Source organism: Bactrocera latifrons, unplaced genomic scaffold, assembly GCF_001853355.1.
Source record: "Bactrocera latifrons isolate USDA-ARS-PBARC rearing strain unplaced genomic scaffold, ASM185335v1 scaffold_3, whole genome shotgun sequence".
In the NCBI taxonomy this organism is placed as follows: Eukaryota; Metazoa; Arthropoda; class Insecta; order Diptera; family Tephritidae; genus Bactrocera; species Bactrocera latifrons.
The window spans coordinates 1,505,775-1,526,407 of NW_017536629.1; the positions used below are offsets into that span (position 1 = coordinate 1,505,775).

The 20,633-nt window shown below is 35.8% G+C and overlaps 2 protein-coding genes across 2 annotated transcripts; both read left to right on the forward strand.

Moving 5' to 3' along the window:
* The first annotated feature begins 1,957 nt into the window (after window positions 1-1,957).
* Window positions 1,958-2,974, forward strand: LOC108970392 (protein zerknuellt-like). Its single transcript, XM_018935731.1, has 2 exons — window positions 1,958-2,042; window positions 2,120-2,974. The coding sequence occupies exons 1-2, from the start codon at window positions 1,965-1,967 to the stop codon at window positions 2,972-2,974; spliced, it is 933 nt and encodes a 310-aa protein (XP_018791276.1). The 5' UTR covers window positions 1,958-1,964.
* Window positions 2,975-9,369: 6,395 nt separating this feature from the next.
* LOC108970510 (protein amalgam) lies at window positions 9,370-11,026 on the forward strand. Its single transcript, XM_018935952.1, has one exon. It carries the CDS (start codon window positions 9,781-9,783, stop codon window positions 10,765-10,767), a length of 987 nt encoding a protein of 328 aa, XP_018791497.1. The 5' UTR covers window positions 9,370-9,780; the 3' UTR covers window positions 10,768-11,026.
* Window positions 11,027-20,633: the final 9,607 nt, after the last annotated feature.

A 20,633-nucleotide genomic window follows, 5' to 3' on the forward strand; every position in this document is an offset into this window, starting at 1 on the left:
TTTACGGAAGAAATGTCAGAAGGAGGCTGCATCCAGGCTTTTTGTTTTTAATTGAAAATGTCGTCACCCACTTATGGACCATATCTCAGGAAGTACTCAACCGGTTTCAATGAAATTCGGTATATAATATTTTCTTAAYACCCTGATGACATGTACCAAATATGGGTGAAATCGGTTCTCAACCACGCCTGAAATCTCGATTATCACTTTATCATGCGAGTTCGGTGTTCGGTGACACCCGAGCTTAGCCMTTCCTTACTTGTTTGGTATGGTATTTTCAACTCATTGATTTGATATTCACGATATCAACTAACTTAGTTATCTTGATTTAACGGACATTCAAAACGTAATTTTACTGCATTCCAAGMATTCAGTGCTCGCAAGTTCCGTTTTGAATTCAGCAAGCACCAGACAAGCAATTTTTTTTATCAAAAACGTTTTGTTTCACCAAACTAATTTTTTACTAAGATCTTTTTTAATTAAAATTTTAAACTTACTTTTGTTAAATTTATATATGTATGTGTTTTTTGATGATGAGAGCCTTCTTCTTCCTTAGGAACGGTAGAATAGATTGCCTATCTCGGCTATATATTATATATATAATTGTATACTATATAGAAATTTATATATGTATATACATATATTATATAAGTACATAATTTTGTTCTTAAAAATGCATAAATTATATAATGGCAAGCTTTAGATCCTCGAAATCCTTTGAACTCAAAACTTGGCGCCGTGAATGCACAAAACAAACAGATTTAAGGTTCATAAAGTGTTAAAACAAATACAAAACCTCTCAAATCGTTGCACTTGTCCTTCGAATTCGGCCATAAGACCGGTTTGCACTGAGAAGAAGTATTTATTTGTGCTGAAGAAACAAACTGCTAATAGACCTATGCAAACAAAGGCGCCACATTGTTGTTCTTAAATAATACAATCAATGACGGGTTGCGCCCATCAAAAATAATGCAAGCAACGTCTATGTTTGGTTGTGTGTGCCGATAATGCGTGGAAATTGCTGCGCTCATTGTTGTTTTGTCGACCTGCTACTGTCTCGTGTTATGCTACAACAACAGGTGTCAAAGGTTTTACGCTGATACTGGAACAAGTGAATTACTTAATGTTGAGCACGCGCGGCAGAGCTGCCACAGGCACCAAAGAGCTTGTGAATATTAAAAATAATGGCGTTGCAGAAAATCTCGGGCATTTTATATATGATTTGAAAATAGTATTTTATATTAATCTATGAAGACTCATAAATACCTCTTTTTATAATATTTCTGTTTTCGAAAATTAAAAAAACTCTTGTTTTGTTTTTTCTCGGCTGGCAACCATAGCTGGAATTTTCATTTTCATTTTTTAGCCCATTGACGCCTTTTATCGATAGTCTTAGTCACCAAATATGTTGGCACGTCCCGCCTACCTGTCCAGACGCGCATATTTCTGCAAATTCCTGAGTATCGCACATTTTTTTAGGCTGGCATGCGGGCGCAGCCATCCAGTGGTTTCGTCGTCGCGACTGCTTTTCACAGTTGTGCCATTGTAGCGGTGGCTTCATGCAGACAAGTCGAGACTTTGCTGCTAAACGTACATATGTATGTAAGTCAAGCTTGAGCGCGACCAAGGAGATTTTCATTTACCTGTGGTTCCGTTCCTGTCGCCTGACGTTTTCTCTTTTGTTTCGTTTGTGTTGTATGGCGGAGCGTACGACTCGCCAGAGTGGTGCCAACCGCGATTAGGGAGTACACACGCAAATCAGGTGTCCTTGTCAAGGCGACGCTTCCGTAGCATGCTTATGCACACACAAATTCTATTAGAGTTTAACCTTCCAACGCTCAGGAAATTAGGTTGATATCTGGTACGGACTCAGACGTTGCTATAAAAGCAAACAAATCTGCAGAATTGTTTTAAACACATTTTAGATACTGAAGAGTAAACACTGTTTGATCTACAAGAGTGAAATGACTACAACTGTGCAACAATTTCCAACATATTCCATCGAAGTTGGAGTCCACAAAGGCATACCTTTCTACAATGTCGTAAGTAAAAGCAACATGCACCATTTATTATATATTTACACAAACAACATATAACAACATACATATTATCATTACAGTCATCTTACCATACGAGCAACCAGAAACAAACAACATCCATGCAACACAAATCAATGTGCAGTAACCCTTACGATCAAGCAAGCTCAGCAGAAGATCAGCCAACATCAACCTCAAGTGCAAATAAACAGAAACGTTCCCGCACCGCATTCACCAGAAGTCAAATATTGGAGTTGGAATGTGAGTTCCAGAAAAATGTATACCTTTATCGTACACGCCGCATAGAAATCGCCAAGCGTTTGTCGCTCCGTGAGCGTCAGGTGAAAATATGGTTTCAAAATCGTCGCATGAAGCAAAAGAAGGATTCGAAACGCTCGTCTTTCAATGAAAGACTCACTGTAAAGGATTCGCAGACGTTGAGCGAACAACTAGCGCACAGAGGCATAGTGCAACGTCTGATGTCCTACTCCATGGATCCGGCGGTAAGACGACAGCAAAATTTCAGCAGTTCGCCCTGCAACATAAACAGCTTTCACCCACCTAAATCTACAAATGTCGCTAGGTGTGCAACGCAAAACACATTTGCGGCAAATGCTAGTGCGATACCGCCATCAATACCATCGCCTGATCTGGCAGAAATATTGCAACAACTCAACCAAAGCACAGGTGTGACACAGTCAACAACCACTAATGAAGTCGTTGCAAATCCAGGGTTGCCACTGAACACTCAAGAACTACATCGTGCTGTTGATTGTACAGGGGCGAGCAAAGTAGTATCTGCTGAACCGATGAGTTGCGAAAATATATCTGTTGCGTGGTCTGCAACGCCACAATCTATATCGTCGCCCAAGCCCTCAATGAATCTGTCGTGGTGCGAACCTTTGAACTGGCTACTGGGAGAAAGTAATGAATATTAAATAATATCTTATTTATTATATTGTTTTAGCTAAAATAACAAACAAATTACTACTTAAAAGTGTTCAACAATAATCAAATTATATATGTGTATGTAATAATATTTTTAAGAAGTCAGGATGTTAGATACCAATTTAATTAACTTCCTTTACTGATGATATTAATATCTATATATGTATATTGTATAAAACCGAATAGTTGTGTTTTCTTATTGATTTTGATAAAAATTCCAAATTTGGTGACGTTATAGCCTTTTCTAGCTCTTTCTCATGATCTTATTATGTCCTTTGAGGACTGTCTATAAGTATTCTCTTACGTCTGATATGTCTCGTAAAATGTGAAACAGCTTCGCTGACTTCGAGAGAAAACTACACATTTATTTTCACATTTATTTACTTATCTAATTTAGCTGAGGCGAAAAAAAATTATAAGCAACTGAATTCCGTAACTCATTTGTCATAATATTATCATATTATATTAAATCTAATTTTTTGGAATAGATTAAAAAGGTGTGATCGCTTTTTTACTCAGTCCGTGTAGCCATCACAATAGTTGAAGGAACTGTGCTTATATAAGTATACCATATGTGTTCCAAAACTATCCCGTACTACACATATGCAAATGTAAAAAAATTTTTACATAATTTCTGAAGGAATGTCTATAATCGAATTGCATGATAGTTTTGGATGACCTGGAGAGTATATAATGATTGATCCATTTCGAGGTTCCCTACCTTTTTAAAGAACACACATAAAAACTTCACATTTATTGGAGCATTTTTTTATCATTCGAAAGAACATTTTGCGGATTTTCTTTTTTTAAGATTATCTCCTTCAAATGTTAGCCCCAGTGCAACACTCGATAGTCCATCCGTCGAGTCTAATTAACGATGAGTCGGTCGAGTATTTCGAATGATAATTGGGTCTCTATCGAAGTAGAATTGTCCATATAGACTTTAGACTTTATATATCTCCACACGAAAAAGTTCAAATGTGTGATATCACACGATCTTGGGGTGCGAATCAACCGACCCAAAACGTGAAATTATCTGCGCAACGAAGTACTCTCTCAATAAATCCAATGAATGCGGTGATGTGTGGGAAGTGAGGCCGTCTGTTTGAAACCAAAAAACCTTCAATTTCAGGTATCAAATAGTCGGTTGTCAAGGCGTAATCATCATCATTGGCATAGTTTGTGAAAAAATATGGACCGATGATTCCACCGACCCACAAACCACCCCAAACCGTAGTTTTTCCTGAACGAAATGGCAGCTCTTTAATCTCTCCAGGTTCCTCTTCATCTCAAATGCGCCAATTACGTACCCACTGGGTCGGAAATAGTTCTCATCGCTTAACAAAATTCGGCTCGAAAACGTCGGATCTTCTTGGAACTTTCCAAAAGTTAAGCGATGTCGCTTGGAAAGGTCGAGCTGCTTCAGTTTTGTACAAGCTATGTTTTGTACGGTTTCTATTCAAAATGTCGACGTAAAATGCGCCAAGCCTTTCCATACGTCAGTCGGAGCTGCTGTGAACGGCACCAAATCGACTTTCCACGGGCTTTGTGTACACTCTCAACTACGACTTCTATATTTTCTTCACTGCGTACTGGACGTAGTATATTCGTTCGAATATTATCTAATAATAAATGCTGAACAAAGTAATATGATAACTTGACATGACTCACGCGTGATCTGGCTTTGAAAAAAATAACTTCTACTTGGATCACCCGTTATATACATATATGTTATACAGAGAGTAAAGATATTGATTCGCCTTAATTTGTTGATATCTACTCGTATTTCCACATCGTTCAATAGGCTTGACTAAGTCAAATGTAAGTAAAATAGAAACGGAGGAAATAAGGTTTAATAGAGAAGATATAGTATATACTTATGTGTAAATAATTAAAACTACGGAAGATATATTCCATTTTATATTGACTTTTTACAAAAATGTCATGTTTTCCTCCGGAAGCAGCATGACACTTCTACCGCAAGCGAATATTCGCGCCATCTGTACGTCAAGTGAAAAAACTATAGGCGAATATTATGAGGAGCGTGTATTGGATACGTGGTTGATGACGAATTTTATAAATGTTTCCAAGAAAAGCTGGTGCCTTTTAAATATTTGCCTAAGAAAACTTGTACACCATACAACAAAACATTGTTTTTTTAAGCTTAAAAGCTAGGTCAAAATTAAACTTTTACCAACTAATTTAATTATGATGATTTGACTTATTTATCTAAACAATATATCAAGATTCGCTTAAGATCACACTCCATAACCAATTCACGGAGTAGATTAAAAACAAAATCATGTACATGCAGAGAAATCGTCTATTCAATTCTGATTTTGCGCCATCTGTTTGTAAACTATGCAAAAATAAGTTCTTAAGCAGTCAAAATTGTCCACAGTATGTAACAGCAGTAACGTGCACAGTTAAGATGCGAGAATTGATTAATTTTGATTTAAAGCAATTAAGTTTAGTTCAGACATGATTTAAGATCCCCAGGAATAGAACACTTGATATTTTTTCGTATGTTATGCTTAACTAGGATAGTTCTTAATTGGAAAGTTCTTCTTCCTTATTGGCATAGACGTCGCTTAGGCGGTTATAGACGAATTGAAAGCTAGTATACTGCAATTACTTTATTTATAGATTCGTTGAACTGATTTATAGAACTTTGCTTATTACTTTGATATGCTTAGCTGAGCTTAAAGTAAATATACCGTTTTTATAATAGTATATGTATATAGATAAAAAATATGCGAAAATTAGTGCCATTTGTCATGTTCGCCTAAAATATGCCCTCTTAGTAGCATGTTATAAAAAACTGATACCACCCTAATTCTCAGTTATGTACACTACTATACATATATGTATATACTACCATACTTACACACACAAAAAATACATTATCAACTTAAGTACATACACATATGAAGGCCATATAAAAGAGTCAATAAGTCAGGTCTGCGTTGGTATGAATTCAGCAGCAAACATTCAACACTAATAGTTCCGTGTGCGCCGTGGGTAAGCACAGAATTGCATTCACTACTCTCTGACCCTGAACAGCGAAACAGGATTTAAGTAATAAATTACAAAATTTGACATTTTCAGTTTCAGATCCGCTTTTGACTGTGCTATGTTGCACGCCATGGTCAGATTCCACGAGGACGAAATGGATATCAAACCCAAAAGGCTGCCAACCGTTAATCGCCAACAGTCAACTGAGTATAAAAGCAGATGCACTGCAGTGTAAAGGACATTTTCATAATACAGCTTGCCAGCAATGCTCGTTGAAAGGATTGCCGTTTACGGAACATTTCAGGAATTTAGGCTGTGAAATTTGTTATACGTATTTTTATAAATTGGAAATGTATTTCTAAAAACAAAACAAGAAACAAACATTAATGCTGCTTTACATATTCTTTTAGGGATCGTAATATATATTAAGTAAGTTATGACACTTAAAACTATAATTATAAAAAATTCGGATTTTTATTAACACGAATTCTGTGCTCTTAAAACTTAAATCAAGCATAACATCGAATATTCCTACTGGAATTTAGCTTTCTGACAAAACTTTATATGACATTATTTTATTCATTGGTAACACTTTCTTCAAGGGCAAATAAAAAAGCTCGGCTGAGCATTGAAAGCCAAGTGCGTTTGCACTCGACTGCCATTGCCAGAATAGATACAGATGCTTCACATTATTAACTCATTGCATAAGTGTGTACATATCTACCTACAATATATCCATGTGCACACCCGGCAGGAAAAGTCAAAACTACTCTACTACACTTGGAGAAGCTTCTGTATTGAATGCTAACTCCATCTACTGTTGTTGTAACGGGTAAATTGTCATCGACGTACTGTTTCGATAGGGTCGGGCCAAAAGAAGAAGGGTGTTAGATGAGTAGGGTTGGCAGAGCATGCAAAGAGGTGGCTAGTGTCAATCGGGAACACCTTGCACGCTGGATCTAATTTGGATAAATTGGAGTTTAACCTGCTACAATATCCAGAAGGAAGCCGCGGAATGGTAACTGATCTGAAATTCCTTGACTAGGCTAGCTCTTATACAATTTCTCATATTTTAACTTCGAGGTAAATGTTTAACGAAATTAAAATAAATGTTTAACGAAATTAAAAGTTATAAGAAAATAAGAAAAACCGTTAATACCGACTCAACTAAAAGTTAATACTTACAAAATTCTCGTTTAGTTTTACTCCAAGCTGTTTTCCTTCAGGATATGATTCAAATATACCGACGGAACTGCATGTGTGCAAACACGGTATGGTTTGCTTTACATTTGCAGGAATGTGATTTGATGTCGAAATCATATCCGTTTTATCGATAAGCTCTTGGAAATCTAGATTCGTGTTGTAAGTCTAAAAAAAATGTATACTGATTCAATGTACTGAGCTGAAATCGCTGGAAGTGTTATCCAAAATTGAGGGTTGTTATCTAATGGATCACATTTACCAAACGAGGGCTACAAATTCAATTAGTGTTATTTTCCTTTCCCTGATTAGTTGATTATATTTGTTATAGAGGGTGATCCATTTCCTTACTTTTTTTTAAAGAAAAAAAAATACAGAAACTTCAAATTAAGAGAGGAATGATTATTATCATTCGAAAGAACATTATTTGGTATTTATTTTTTGAATATCATCTCTTTAAAATGTTGGCCGCGGCAATGTCTCGGATGGCCCATCCGTTGAGTAAAATTTTCTATGACTCGTTCGAGCATTTTGACTAGTAACTGTCATATGACACACGTACTGTTTCGCTAGAAAACCTGATTCAAACCGGGATTGTCCGCATTGACTTTAGGCTTTAATGGTGTAATATCATACGATCTTGATAGCCATCGACCGGCCCAAACGTGAAATTATCATTATCGAGGTCACTAACTTCAATTTTATGCATCAGGTTATCATGACAAGATAACGAGGTACGTTCTCACGGGCATCATTTTGGAAGAAATATGGACCGAAGATTCTATCGGCCATTTTTTTTTCATGAAATGTCAGCTCTTTATTCTCCTCAGTTTGCTCTTCGTCCAAAATGGGGCAATTTCGTCAGTTTATGTATCCATTGAGCCAGAAAGGGTCTCATCGCTGAACAAAATTTGGTTTGACAACGTCGGATCTTCTTAGAACTTTTCAAGCGCTTATAGGGCGATGCAATGTCGTTTGGGAAGGTCGAGCGGCTTCAGTTCTTGCACAAGCTGTATTGTGTACGGTTTCAATTTAAGATGTCGACCTAAAATGCACCAAGTTGTCCCATAGGTTAGTCCAAGTTGCTGCAAACGACGCTGATTCGACTTTCCACGGTCGCCTTGTACACTTTCATCAACAGCTGCAATATCTTCTTCATGGCTATTGAAAAAAGTACCTCCACTTGGATCACCGGTTATAATAGAAATATTTTTTTTCATGGAGTATTTTCAATAGAAAGTTCTCACCATCATAGTATACGAGCAATCTGTACCTGAAATAAATTCTGTTAGTGCAGCCGAGAAGGTGATAAATCATTTAATGAATGGTGTCTGCACGTCCCAAAACTTCGACCGGCATTTATTTTAACGTTGCTGTGAACATATGTTGTATGTACATACATATATTCACAATCACGCACATGGGTGTGTCGAATGATCGTTATACATACAAACATACATATCTACGTACATATGGGAATGACCTGATACCAGCAGAAGGAGCAAGCTGCATCTCTGCTTGACGTAGAGTTCCCTAGAACACATGCATAGTATCCCTGTATAACAAGAATTCGAAGTGTTCAAAATCCAACACGCTGTAGAGGAAGCGTTTTCGTTTCACAATCTTCAGTCGAAAATTGTTTACTAAGCAGAAAAGTATGCCGAGATGTTTACATGCAAAACCAAAGTCAAGATTGCGCCGACTACCAACAACAACAACAACAACAAGGCGTATTTACAATTAAGTAACTCAGACGGTCATTGCTACTACAAGAAAATGTCTTGGATTGCAGCAAAACTAAATATAAAAGCACACAAACTCATATTATTTACACACAAATATTGCAAATAGTCATAAAACTTAGCAAAACTGCACGAGGAAGTGACAATCAAAACAAACTGGTTAAAGAAATATATCAGAATATCAGTTTCTGCACTGAAGACGCAGAAAAAAAAGAGCGAGAGAATTCATTGATAAGAAAACGACAGAGCCAAGGCAGTGGGTACAAGCGCCGTTGGACGCTTGTGTGAGAGTATGACTTAAGAAAGCAGGCATACGCGGCTGACGGCCACTCAATCTCCCAAGTGGACTTCACATACCAGCTAGGCGGCTAGACGTAAACATCGCATCAGCACGGAAAGCAGAGGCGTAGCGCTGAAGCTTTTCTATATACATACATATATGTATGTATGTAAATTTGTATATTAACTTTGTGTGTTTGTGTAGATGCACATCAATAACTGTGCGTCTGTTTGTACGGAAATCGGGCGATAGCGCGCCGTGTCTCATGCAAAAGAAGCAAAATGGGGAAGTATGCGCCAAATTAACGGCGAAGGAGACAAAGGCGCGAGCAAAGCAAAGGCGCAAAGCAAAGGCACAAAGAGTGGCTCGGCAATCTGTTCATGGTGCAGTAATTTTCGTTGCGCGTTGCGGTCAGTGATCAGTCAAGAATCGGAAGCGTTAAAGAACGCATCGTGTATTGTGGATGAGTGAGTTCAAGTGTTTCTAAAATAGAAAACAATTATAAAAGTGAACATATAAGAATCATTGTTTTTTGATACCGTTACTTGAACTTTTGAAGATGGAACGGCTTGTTTCGGTAACATGGCTGATGGCTATTTTGCTGCTCCTTCCGAATGCCTTATATGCAAACCAGCCGGTGATCAGTCACATCTCCAGTGATGTTGTTGCAAATGTTGGCGAAGATGTACAGTTCAACTGTACAGTGGAGAATGTCGGTCGCATGTCCGTTAGCTGGGCGAAACGTTCCGTTGTATTGTCCATGCGAAATATACTTAGCTTGAGTGATCCGCGTTACACGATTACCGAGACACGGGACGACGAAGCTGACAGTGCGACATACTCGCTGAAGATAACGAAAATAGAGGCGAGTGACATGGGCCCCTACGAATGTCAAGTGATTGTGTCCGCCACCGATAAGATCACAAAGAAATTGAACTTGTCCATCAAACATCCACCCATCATATCGGAAGAGCGTACACCAAAGTCCAAACTGGTGACCGAAGGACAAAATCTCGAAGTAAGCTGTTATGCCGAAGGTTTTCCACAACCCACCATATATTGGAAGCGTGAGGGCAATGCGATTATGCCTGCGGGTGGACAAAAATTAGCTGGACCTACATTGCGCATCAAAGAGGTCCATCGACTTGATCGTGGCGCTTATTACTGTGTCGCCGACAACGGCGTGGGACAACCCGATGAACGTATGGTACTCATCGAAGTAGAATTTCGTCCACAAATCGCTGTACAACGTCCGAAAGTTGCACAGATGCTATCACATGTCGCTGAATTGGAGTGCAGTGTGCAAGCATATCCGGCGCCGGCTGTTTTCTGGCACCGCAATGGCGCCAAACTGGAATCAAGTTCACGTTATGAGGTCTCCAATACGGCATCCGCACATGAAACCACAACGTCAGTGCTACGTATAGCAAGTGTTGCTGAGCAGGACTTTGGTGATTACTACTGCAATGCCACCAACAAATTGGGACACGCCGATGCGCGTCTACATCTGTTCCAGCCAGTAATTCCGGTGCCTTCGTCAGTTTGAGCGGCGTTGTAAGCTTACTTTTGACTTTCTACGAATTTAAATTTTACCCGGTGGCATTAGACGTGGCGCGCACTGGCAGTATTTTTAATCTTTTTATGTATTGTGCCGATTTGACTGGTGAATTTTTTATACAAAAGACTATATGTGTTTCTCTGTTTGTTCGTTTTTTGACATTCTCCTTTGTTAGTTATTTTATTCAATTAAATTTGATTCACTCGTACAAATAATAAACACGATTTCTGCTTTTGTATTCATTTAACTGAGATTTTTTTTTTTTTGGATATATGTAGATGGTGTTGAAAATCTGTGCATGAAATAATTGTATGGGGTATGCGGTGTGATACAACCGTTTTAGGGTATGTACATTTTCTGTTAAAAAAAATTATATGTTTTATTTAAAATAAAAGTCTGGCCACCCTAAGTAAGTTTGTTAGTTGGCTTACGTGTTGTTTTAATAGATTTAGTATCATCCTTTACTTTAATTTGAGAGAAAATAGATCTTTATCACAAATCGAAATAGTTCGGTGAATCCTGATCTAGGTATACATATATATATTATGTATGTAACCCCTCCCTGTAGAAATGTCCACACATCTGCGATATTAACCAAAAAAAAATCATTTTATTTTGTGAATATTAATAAGACCTTTGGGTAAGTATATATGTGATCGACACAATGGAATATGATGTTAACTTAAACAGAGAGCGTATACTACTTTTACTATGAGATTGGAATCTGATCCGTCATGAAATTTTGCTGCAATTATGTAAGGTAAAAATCTATAGTAATATTATACTGAATTAAAATTACTGACATTTCTTCTTTGTAAATAACTCAGGAAACGTGGCCTTTTGCAACGAAATACTCGTAATATGAATAGTTTGATGAAAAAGTCCGAAAGTTTAAAAGTAAAAATTAGAATTTACTAAGAGATGTAAGAAAGCTTATACATATGTTTTAAGAGGTACAGCTATAAAAATATTTTCTTCAAATAGGATAAAATTTTATTTTTTGGGTTATATTTATAAACAGATATTTAAAAATTCAAGTAAAATGTTTGAAGAAAAAATTTAATATTACTAAAGTGACTCTGGTTTTCTGGATAAAATTTTAGAATGACCTACGACGGGAAAAGGCTACAAAATAACAAAATAGCTCTGTCTTCAAAGAAAAAAAGTTGAATTTTAGTAAACATTTGCTCGACCACAAAAATTCTCAAACAAAATGGTAACTTATTAAATGGAGAACTAAAGACTACTGAACATATTATATGAGATATCGATTTAAAATATATATGTATTTACTTGGATATAACCGCGTAAGCGATGTCTACGTTGGTAAAGAAGATATTATTATTTTTAAAAGTATAGACTATCTAAATAACAAAACAAAACTAAAATATTTTTAAATTTAACACCAGGTATGCTCCTAAAATCCGAATAAAAGTTGTTGAAGAATTTTTAGAAGAAGCTTTTAAATACGATTTGCAGTTTTTTGTATATATACTTTTAAATTAAACCATGTGTGGTTTATGATATACACAATATATTTATTAAGGTGGGTCACAAAAAATTATTATTTTTTTCACTTCGTACTCTGAAACCTCTAAGGGCTGTTTTCTCAATATCTGGCTAGCAGACATCTGTCATAGTTATTGTAGTTCAGTTTTTTGTAATCCTAAATACGGAATAAAAAAATTAAAACATTTTTATTGTAATTGTACACTAGGTATGTTCCTTAAAACACCAAACCCTAGTAAAAGTTGGTTACAAATTTTTAGAAAAAGCTTTTAAATATCATTCGGAGAATTATCATCGTCTGCTCTTTGTCCACAGTTGAAAAATAAATTTTTTTTAATTATAAATTGCTACTTAATATGACATATAATTTACATATGTATGTGAATAAAAAAATGTGTGACTACGGAGATTTTTTATACAAAAATGAAAAAAATATATATTTGGTGAAAACATATATCTCGGGACCCGGCCTACCGAATTGGACAAAATTCAGCACGTGACATTTCTTTCATACTCCGACGTTTCAGTTCGAAAAATGGTCGAAATCGGTCAACAAGCATGCCTACTTTCATATAACACAATAAATTTCCACTTGATTCTTTCACTTTCCAGTACACAAATCAAAAATTAATTATAATAAGCAAATAAAACTTTGTTCTAATGATGCCTTTAATATATGTCACCTTTTAAAACAAAATTGTCCAAATCCAACCTAAACTGTCCAAGTCCCTAGGTACTGAATATGTGGACCCCAGTATGTATAGTTGACTTTTGATCGAAAACATCGGTCAATTTGAGAGGTATAGAATTAAAATTCAGATAGAATTTTTTCCTGACAATAGTAATTCTGCGTATCAAAAATGGGTTGAATTGGGTCAATACTTCCATGACCCTCTATATACTTAATATAACGATTTTCGTACTTCCAGGTGACTTCATATTATTAATACATCGAATGTAAAGTTGACTTTGCTTCAGATGATGGTAAGTGAGGTACCTTAATGAAACCCAGTATGTATGTGGCATGATAATAGTGAATATATAAAATCGGGTCGATACTACCCCAACTCCCATATACTTCATGTAATGATTTTCGGGTTTTTAACAAATCGTCTGCCGAATTCGTCAGTCAGTGAATGAGCTATGCATATAGTATATGGTATATGAATATATAAAATTTCTTGGATTTCGATCATCTGGTTGACGCTTTACACCCGAAGGTATTTTCCTAGCATTGATTGTTGCAGGTTGCAAGAGTATCAAATGTTTGGTTACACTCGAACTTAGCGCTTCTTTACTTGTTATTTGTTTTTTCTCATTATCAGATATAAAAATGCATGTCCTGCTTCCAACTTATTTTGTTTTATACATTAGAAAACGAAAAACTCATAGTTTTGTAGGAAAGCCGGCTATTTATGTTGTATGTATAAGACTTTCTAAATCAGTTAGCATTATTGCCTTAATTTACATAGCAATTGTATCAAATTATCATCATTTGTTGTTTAACCATGTGATTTACTCTATTCAGTACGATATGCATACACATGCATACAATACACATAAACATATATGTGTATACAAGTGTATGTGTATGGGCAAATGTAAATGTATGTGTGTAAGATGCTCAATAAATAGCTTCCTTTCAACGCGTTCACAGCTTTAAATGGCTGTCATGGCAAGTGATTGTGTGGACTTCGTCTGGGCGCGCCAATTGCCTCAACAAGGACGCCACGAACCGCTAAGGGGTGCGGTATACAACAAAAGCTAAATACTCGTACCATACATATGCAACACAGAGCATAATATCGCGCTCACTTCGAATGGCGAGCAGCGGATTATCGATTTTTTGAAAAGTGCCTTTCTCTCGTTGGTCGGCACGCTATTGGAAACATTTTGCAGAAATGCAGGCTGTTACTGTTCATGAACACAAATATGTCTCTGTATATGTATTTATGTGTGTAGTACCGTTTTCTCACAATCGCACGTTCATTTCGTCTGTGTGGTGTGATGCTGGCGTACTCTTGCATCTGGCCACGATAGCACAAGGGTTGGTTTGTTTGAACGCGCCGGAACAATTGTAGAACTCGTTTCATCCCCTGCCTGAGAAACAAAAATAAAAATTTTGCTTTATGTATATTTAAAAAAAAAATATATATATCATCTGGTGTTTTGGTATTTTAATGAATGGCAGTAAAAAAAAAAGGTTTTGAATATTTTATATTTCGAAAATTTTGAAAATATAAAAAAGTGAGGAAACAAAAAAAATAATAATAATAAGAACTTGTTAAAAACGCAAAAATTACAGAGGAAATATTTATTATTTGTATATACATACATGTATTTACTTACATATATCAGTTACAAATCAAGTGTTTTAGTGCGTTAAGCAGCGCATTATTAACAGTGTCCTAAAATTTCGTATTAAAGTAAACCATCATATTTGACCAAACCAAAACAGTTTGTAGTCAACAGTAAGCATAACTGTTAACTTTGATTACGAAAATGTATATTTTATGTACCCAAGTATCATAAATACTAAGAGCAATAATTTGAGGCTTACATCTTTATCAGTTGCTTATTCGAGTTGCGCCGCCAACGATGTGCCATAAATATAGTAATATAGGGGCCTACTACAACAAAGTTTCGCACTTCTATTTAAAGAGTGATGCATTTCGAGGTTCCCTATGTTTTTTTTTTTTTTTAAAGAAAAAATACAGAAATTTCAAATTTAATGGGAATGTTTGTTATCATTCCAAAGAAAATTATTTGGCATATATTATTTGAAGATTATCTCTTTCAAATGGTCAATCCATTGAATCCAATTTTCGCGCATATTGACTGGTAACGGGCGAATGTCACGCGTAATGTTTGGTCCAAGGCTTGAATTGAAGCGGGATTGTCCTTATAGACTTTAGACTTCACATATCGTCATAAAAAAGGTCTAACGGAGTGATATCAAAAGATATTTATGGCCAATCCGTCACAAAACATGAAATTATCTAATCACCGAAGTGTTCTCTCAATAAATCCAACGATTAATGTGATGTGTGAGAAGCGACACCGTCTTGTTCAAACCAATTGCCGCCAAGATCACGAGCGTCAATTTCAGGCATCAATAGTCCTTTATCATGGAGCGATAACGGTCGCCATTGAGGGTTACGTTCTCAACGTCATCATTTTTGAAGAAATATGAACCGATGATTCCACCGACCCACAAGTCACACCAAACCGATATTATTTTGGATGAAATGTCAGTTCTTGAACCTTTTCATGTTTCCATTTGTCCCGAATGCGGCAATTTTGCCAATTGAGTCAGAAATAGGTTTTTTCATGAGCCCATAGAATGAAGCGATGTCGCTTAGGAAGGTTGAGGGGGTCAGTCCTTACACAAGCTGTATTTTGTACGCTTTCAATTTCAGATCTCGAGGTAAAATCGACTCTCCACGGTCTTATATTTGTCTTCACTAATGAAGGCTGGGTCTCAAGATGGGTGATAGTGTTGAGAATAGTACGCTCAGTAGTCCGATTATGTTGACCATAAATTGAGCGTTGAAAAGTTCTTAGCAGAACGTGAACTTTCGTAACAGAGTTGAACGATTTATAGACGTTGTTCTGGCGTAAGTCTTTCCATGGTGAAATGCTAAGCAATACTGAACAAAAATAATGTTTTACCCTAACACGTCTCACGGGTGATCTCTCAAAAAAAGACTATTGAAAAAAGTACCTCTTCTTGGATCACCCGTTATATGATTCCGGTTAATATAACTGATGAGATTTGAGAAACTCACTGCGTCTCCTTATCTAATTTAATTTATTCTAAGATTTATATAAAGGATTCTAAAGGCTATTTTCAATTTAGTTATTGCTTAAAGAGAGGTCTTAACCCTAAATTAAAATTGTATGAAGAGTGATGTTTGTGGCTGTGTTGGAGGCAACTGACAAACTCCAAACTAGATTTTATGATGCAAAGATGCAAAAAAATACAAACATATCTACGAGGGAAAAACTGTATTTGTAGAATAAAGTGGAATTCGGTCTTTATTCGGATATATCCGGAGTTTTCAACTAATTACAGGTTGGTAAAAACTGAGGCATATGCTTCAAAGTAAGTAATTATTGAATATAAATACTTTTTATAAATATACTCAAGATGAATTCTTTGTAGAATTCCATTAAAAGTATTTGAGTCGCTTTTTCAAGTCAGCTATACAATCAAAGCTGCCGCATTTCTTAAAGCAACACACACTTTGTTTGGACAAAGTTGATAAATTTTTGATTTGACATCGAATGACAGTAACACACTTTAAGGGGATTGCATGTCTTCCTCGGGTAAAAAATAGTCTTTCTTCAACAATTTTTGTCTCACATAAAATATTTAATATTTTATTAGAATTTCTAATTGATAAATTTTTGATTTGACAGCGAATGACAGTAACACACTTTAAAGGGGATTGCATGTCTTCCTCGGGTAAAAAATAGTCTTTCTTCAACAATTTTTTTCTCACATAAAATATTTAATATTTTATTAGAATTTCTAATTGTTACAAACATACACTATTAACAAAGAAATTTTGAAATGTTTAGGAAAAAAAAAATTTGAAACTCGGCCACGGGGACGCCATTTCCGGTGACGCCTTCGGAAAAAAGATGCGCACGCGCTATGAAAAAAACTGAAAATTTGATCTTTGACAGATATTTTTACGAAAAAAAAGTATATTTCGCGATTTATTGCCAAATAGTTGCAAACAAAAAAAACTTCGTCCAGGTCTTTAAGGTTTATATTTCAAAGATGTGTAAACTTTCATGAAGATCGGTTGAGTAATTCTCGAGAAATCTTTCCTAGAAAACAGTTGAATTTCTTTACTAATAATTTCACTATTATACACCCTGTGTATGTAAATCCTTGGCACTAATATGTAAGTCCATAAGTTTGGGATGCGCATGCGCTACTAAGCTGCGGTGCATAATGCGCCATTGTTGTAACAATGGATGCTGGCATGCGATTCATTCACTAAACACTCCAGCGCTCAAGAGAGCATGAAAAGGCACTCCAATTTCGCGAAAAAAATAAATTCACTAACGAATGTTTTTGTTCCACGTGGAACCTGGAAAGTCGCGATTTGCTGGTGGTGCATTACCGGTCAGCATACATACATAAATTCTAATGCAATTATACAAATGTACATTTGTGTATGTGTACGATATATTTAAAGGAATCTCTCTCGTAAACGAACACTTCCACCTACCTTCACTGTTCCGGTGGATACTGCAATGGCGCTTTCAAGTTTGGTAAGCTGCAGACAAGCTGCAGTCAATTTCTTTCCTCTATACAGACGCCAGAACTCAAACGTTGAGGGTTCCATAACTAAACACTACGGACTACGGACAAAAACAATTCATAGCACGATGCTTACTTATATGTCGGTTGCATTGTGAGGACTCGTTCCATGTCAGACAGTGTCGGAGAAGTGTTTAAACGCTGTGCTAGGCCTTTAACGGCTTGTCAGCAATAAGTCTGCAACTCGTCTAGCTTGTGCTTGCATGGTCCAGTGATTTCGTTCAACATACATACATACACGCTATTAATAACCGTTAGCTAGTGTTATACATAAATATGTGTGTATATGCATTTATTATTATAAACTTCTGCCACGTAGCACGTTCCGGCGTTCCGTGTTTAGCGAAGTTTTTGATTGATGTACGGTTGTGCCGTGCGGCGTGAACTATTGGACATTCCAACCGTACCGTGTATTTGTTTGTAAACAATAAAATCGCAGATGAAGAAAAACGCATTCGTTGTAGTGTTGCACGTGGTTAAACGTGACTCTAAACTCGAGCAGACAGGTGCGCGAAAGGTGAGCGGCTCGGGCTCGAACGTAACGAGTTGCAATTAACTTTGGCAGACATCAAATATGTATGAAGCTTGGATGGATGAGATGGATGTACTTTTATAGGTTAATTGAGTGCTAAAGTTTTAATCACCCTAAGCAATTAAAGAAATCACTTCAATCGTGAATAAGGTGGAGTTAGTGTGAAGTGTTTTTATATGAAGCGTAAGTGATCTGGTGTTAATATATTTGAATAATATTTTTAGAGAAGTATATTATTCTTATAAACAACATCTGCTAGTCCTACTAACCATTCTTAACAGTTAAGATATTTTCTAAGTCTCTTGTCAATTTTTAAGTTGGTGTTCTGCAAAATAGTTTTTTATATGATGTGAAATTATACTATTAGTAGTATAAAAAGGAAAATATGGACTGATTTCCTGGACTGAAGTATTTATTCTTTTATAAGAACTGGTGGTTTATGTCGATAGCATTCTTCATGCCTGAGTTATCTATCGGAGAGTGAAATAACTAAAGGAGCTGAAAATGTTTTCATAGTATGCATTGATAGTAATCGTCAGTGTAGGTGCCGAAAATCCCATATTTTTGGTATACTTTTTTTTTCTAGGTTTGAAAAAAAAGTAAGAAAGAAATTTTGCTTAAGGGGTATCATGGGTTTCCTTTTACAACAATTTTTTCTCATATAAAAAATTAAATATTTTATTACAATTTTTTTTTTTGTTACAAACATACACTATTAACAAATAAATTCTGAAATTTTTGAAAAAAAATATTTTAAACTCGGCCATTGCGACTTCATTTCCGGTGACCCATCGGAAAATATGCCTTGGCAGGATAACTCCTTACAGGATAATAGGAAAAAATACGTGTTTTAGTTAAAGCCTCAACTTGGAACTTGGACGAAGGAAAAAAACTTATAGTTGGATTTTTGGCAGACAGTGAAACTAAAATTTTAGTGAAAATTTCGCGACATGTTTTTGCCTTAGCCTAGCTAGCCTCGAGCGCCCAAGTTCTCAAGGCTGTTTCTCTGAAAATATTATTCGGATCAAACTGAAAATTAATAACAATATTCTAGAGGTGTTGTAGAATTCAGTAAAAGAATAGTAAAATTCCATTTTTTTGAAACCCGTAAGCCCTTAAATAAGTAGTTAGTGAGAAAAGTTAATGAAAGGTTGTTGTTGTATCAATTGAGACATGCAAATAATTTGAAAGAATGGGCCTCAGTTGACCTTGGCCGTATAAATATCATATCTAGTACCTTTTAAGTAGATCCTTGAAAACTATTCGAATGTGAATCCATGAACAAACACTTATATAGTATTAGCGCCTGCGCCTTGTTATATTGTAACTACAATCGTGCCACCATTTGGGCGTTGATATTATTATTGATGTTATCAAAATATAAACTTTTTACTTGAGTTACTCTTTAGAATCAGACCCATTCGAATTTTAATCAAACTTTTACGAAAAACTCCTACTATAAAAAACATCCCTAAATTGAGATTTCATTGAATTATGGTGTTGATTAAATTTGTGGACAGATGTTGGGACGCTTCTCTACTTATCATGGGCTGAGAGTAAATAGAGAATAACTGCATAGTGTATATTTATACGTTGATCTTTAATAAAATTTAAATCATAAAAAAATTATGTTTGTATTACTTGTATTCAATCGCCATTTCTCTGTCAAAAATATCAGATGTAAAAGTAACAAAAAAGTTGTCGAATAGAATTCGTTTAAGAGAATATGCATGAGAATTTCCTCATGAATCATGTGTTGTTTGAGGTTCTCGTATAGTTTGTTCTATTCGTCGGAGAGTAACGCTTGGCGAATCGAAGATTAACAGGGCCATTCGAATCATTGGCATTCATTGGCTATAAATAATGTATAAGAAACATAGTTTTGTTATACTAGAGATTACAATGAGGTAATGAGCTATACTTAAATCGGTTTAAATTGAGTTTTTTGATACTATTAAATGTTAAAAATTATGGTTATTTTTGAAGACAAGTCTTATCTGTAAGGAAATATCTACTTTTTTCACGTTTTTTAACCAAACCAGTTTTCAACATCAGAATATTTGTGTTCGAATTTCAAAATTAAACTTATTGAAAACATCATTAAAAATTAAAATTTATATCATCTGATAAGTCGACGTTACAAGTTTTCGAGAGAAAGGTTCTGCGAAAGATATGTAGTCCTTTGCGCATTGGCTACGGTGAATATCGCATTCATAGTTCAGCGAATTAAAAGGCAGTGGCTACGTTGACTAGGTTATGTCGGCCGAATGGAAGCAGGGGAAGGGGAAGACCTCTAATCCGTTGAAAAGACTAGGTGGAGAAGGACCTGGCTTTGCTTGGAATCTCCCACGTAAGCGCTGTCTACGCAAATAAAAAAGAAGAAGTCCTTAAAAAAAAAATGTGTGTGTCCAAGTTTTCTCTCATTTCAATGATGTATAACATTTTGCTACCCAGCAATTCAAATTCAGTGCAATT

Excerpts from the sequence above, each read along its gene's own strand:
- LOC108970510 (XM_018935952.1), top strand. The coding sequence starts at position 9,781 with ATGGAACGGCTTGTTTCGGTAACATGGCTGATGGCTATTTTGCTGCTC.
- LOC108970392 (XM_018935731.1), top strand. The coding sequence starts at position 1,965 with ATGACTACAACTGTGCAACAATTTCCAACATATTCCATCGAAGTTGGA. Across the intron at positions 2,043-2,119 it reads GCATACCTTTCTACAATGTC|TCATCTTACCATACGAGCAA; the intron begins GTAAGTAAAAGC and ends TTATCATTACAG.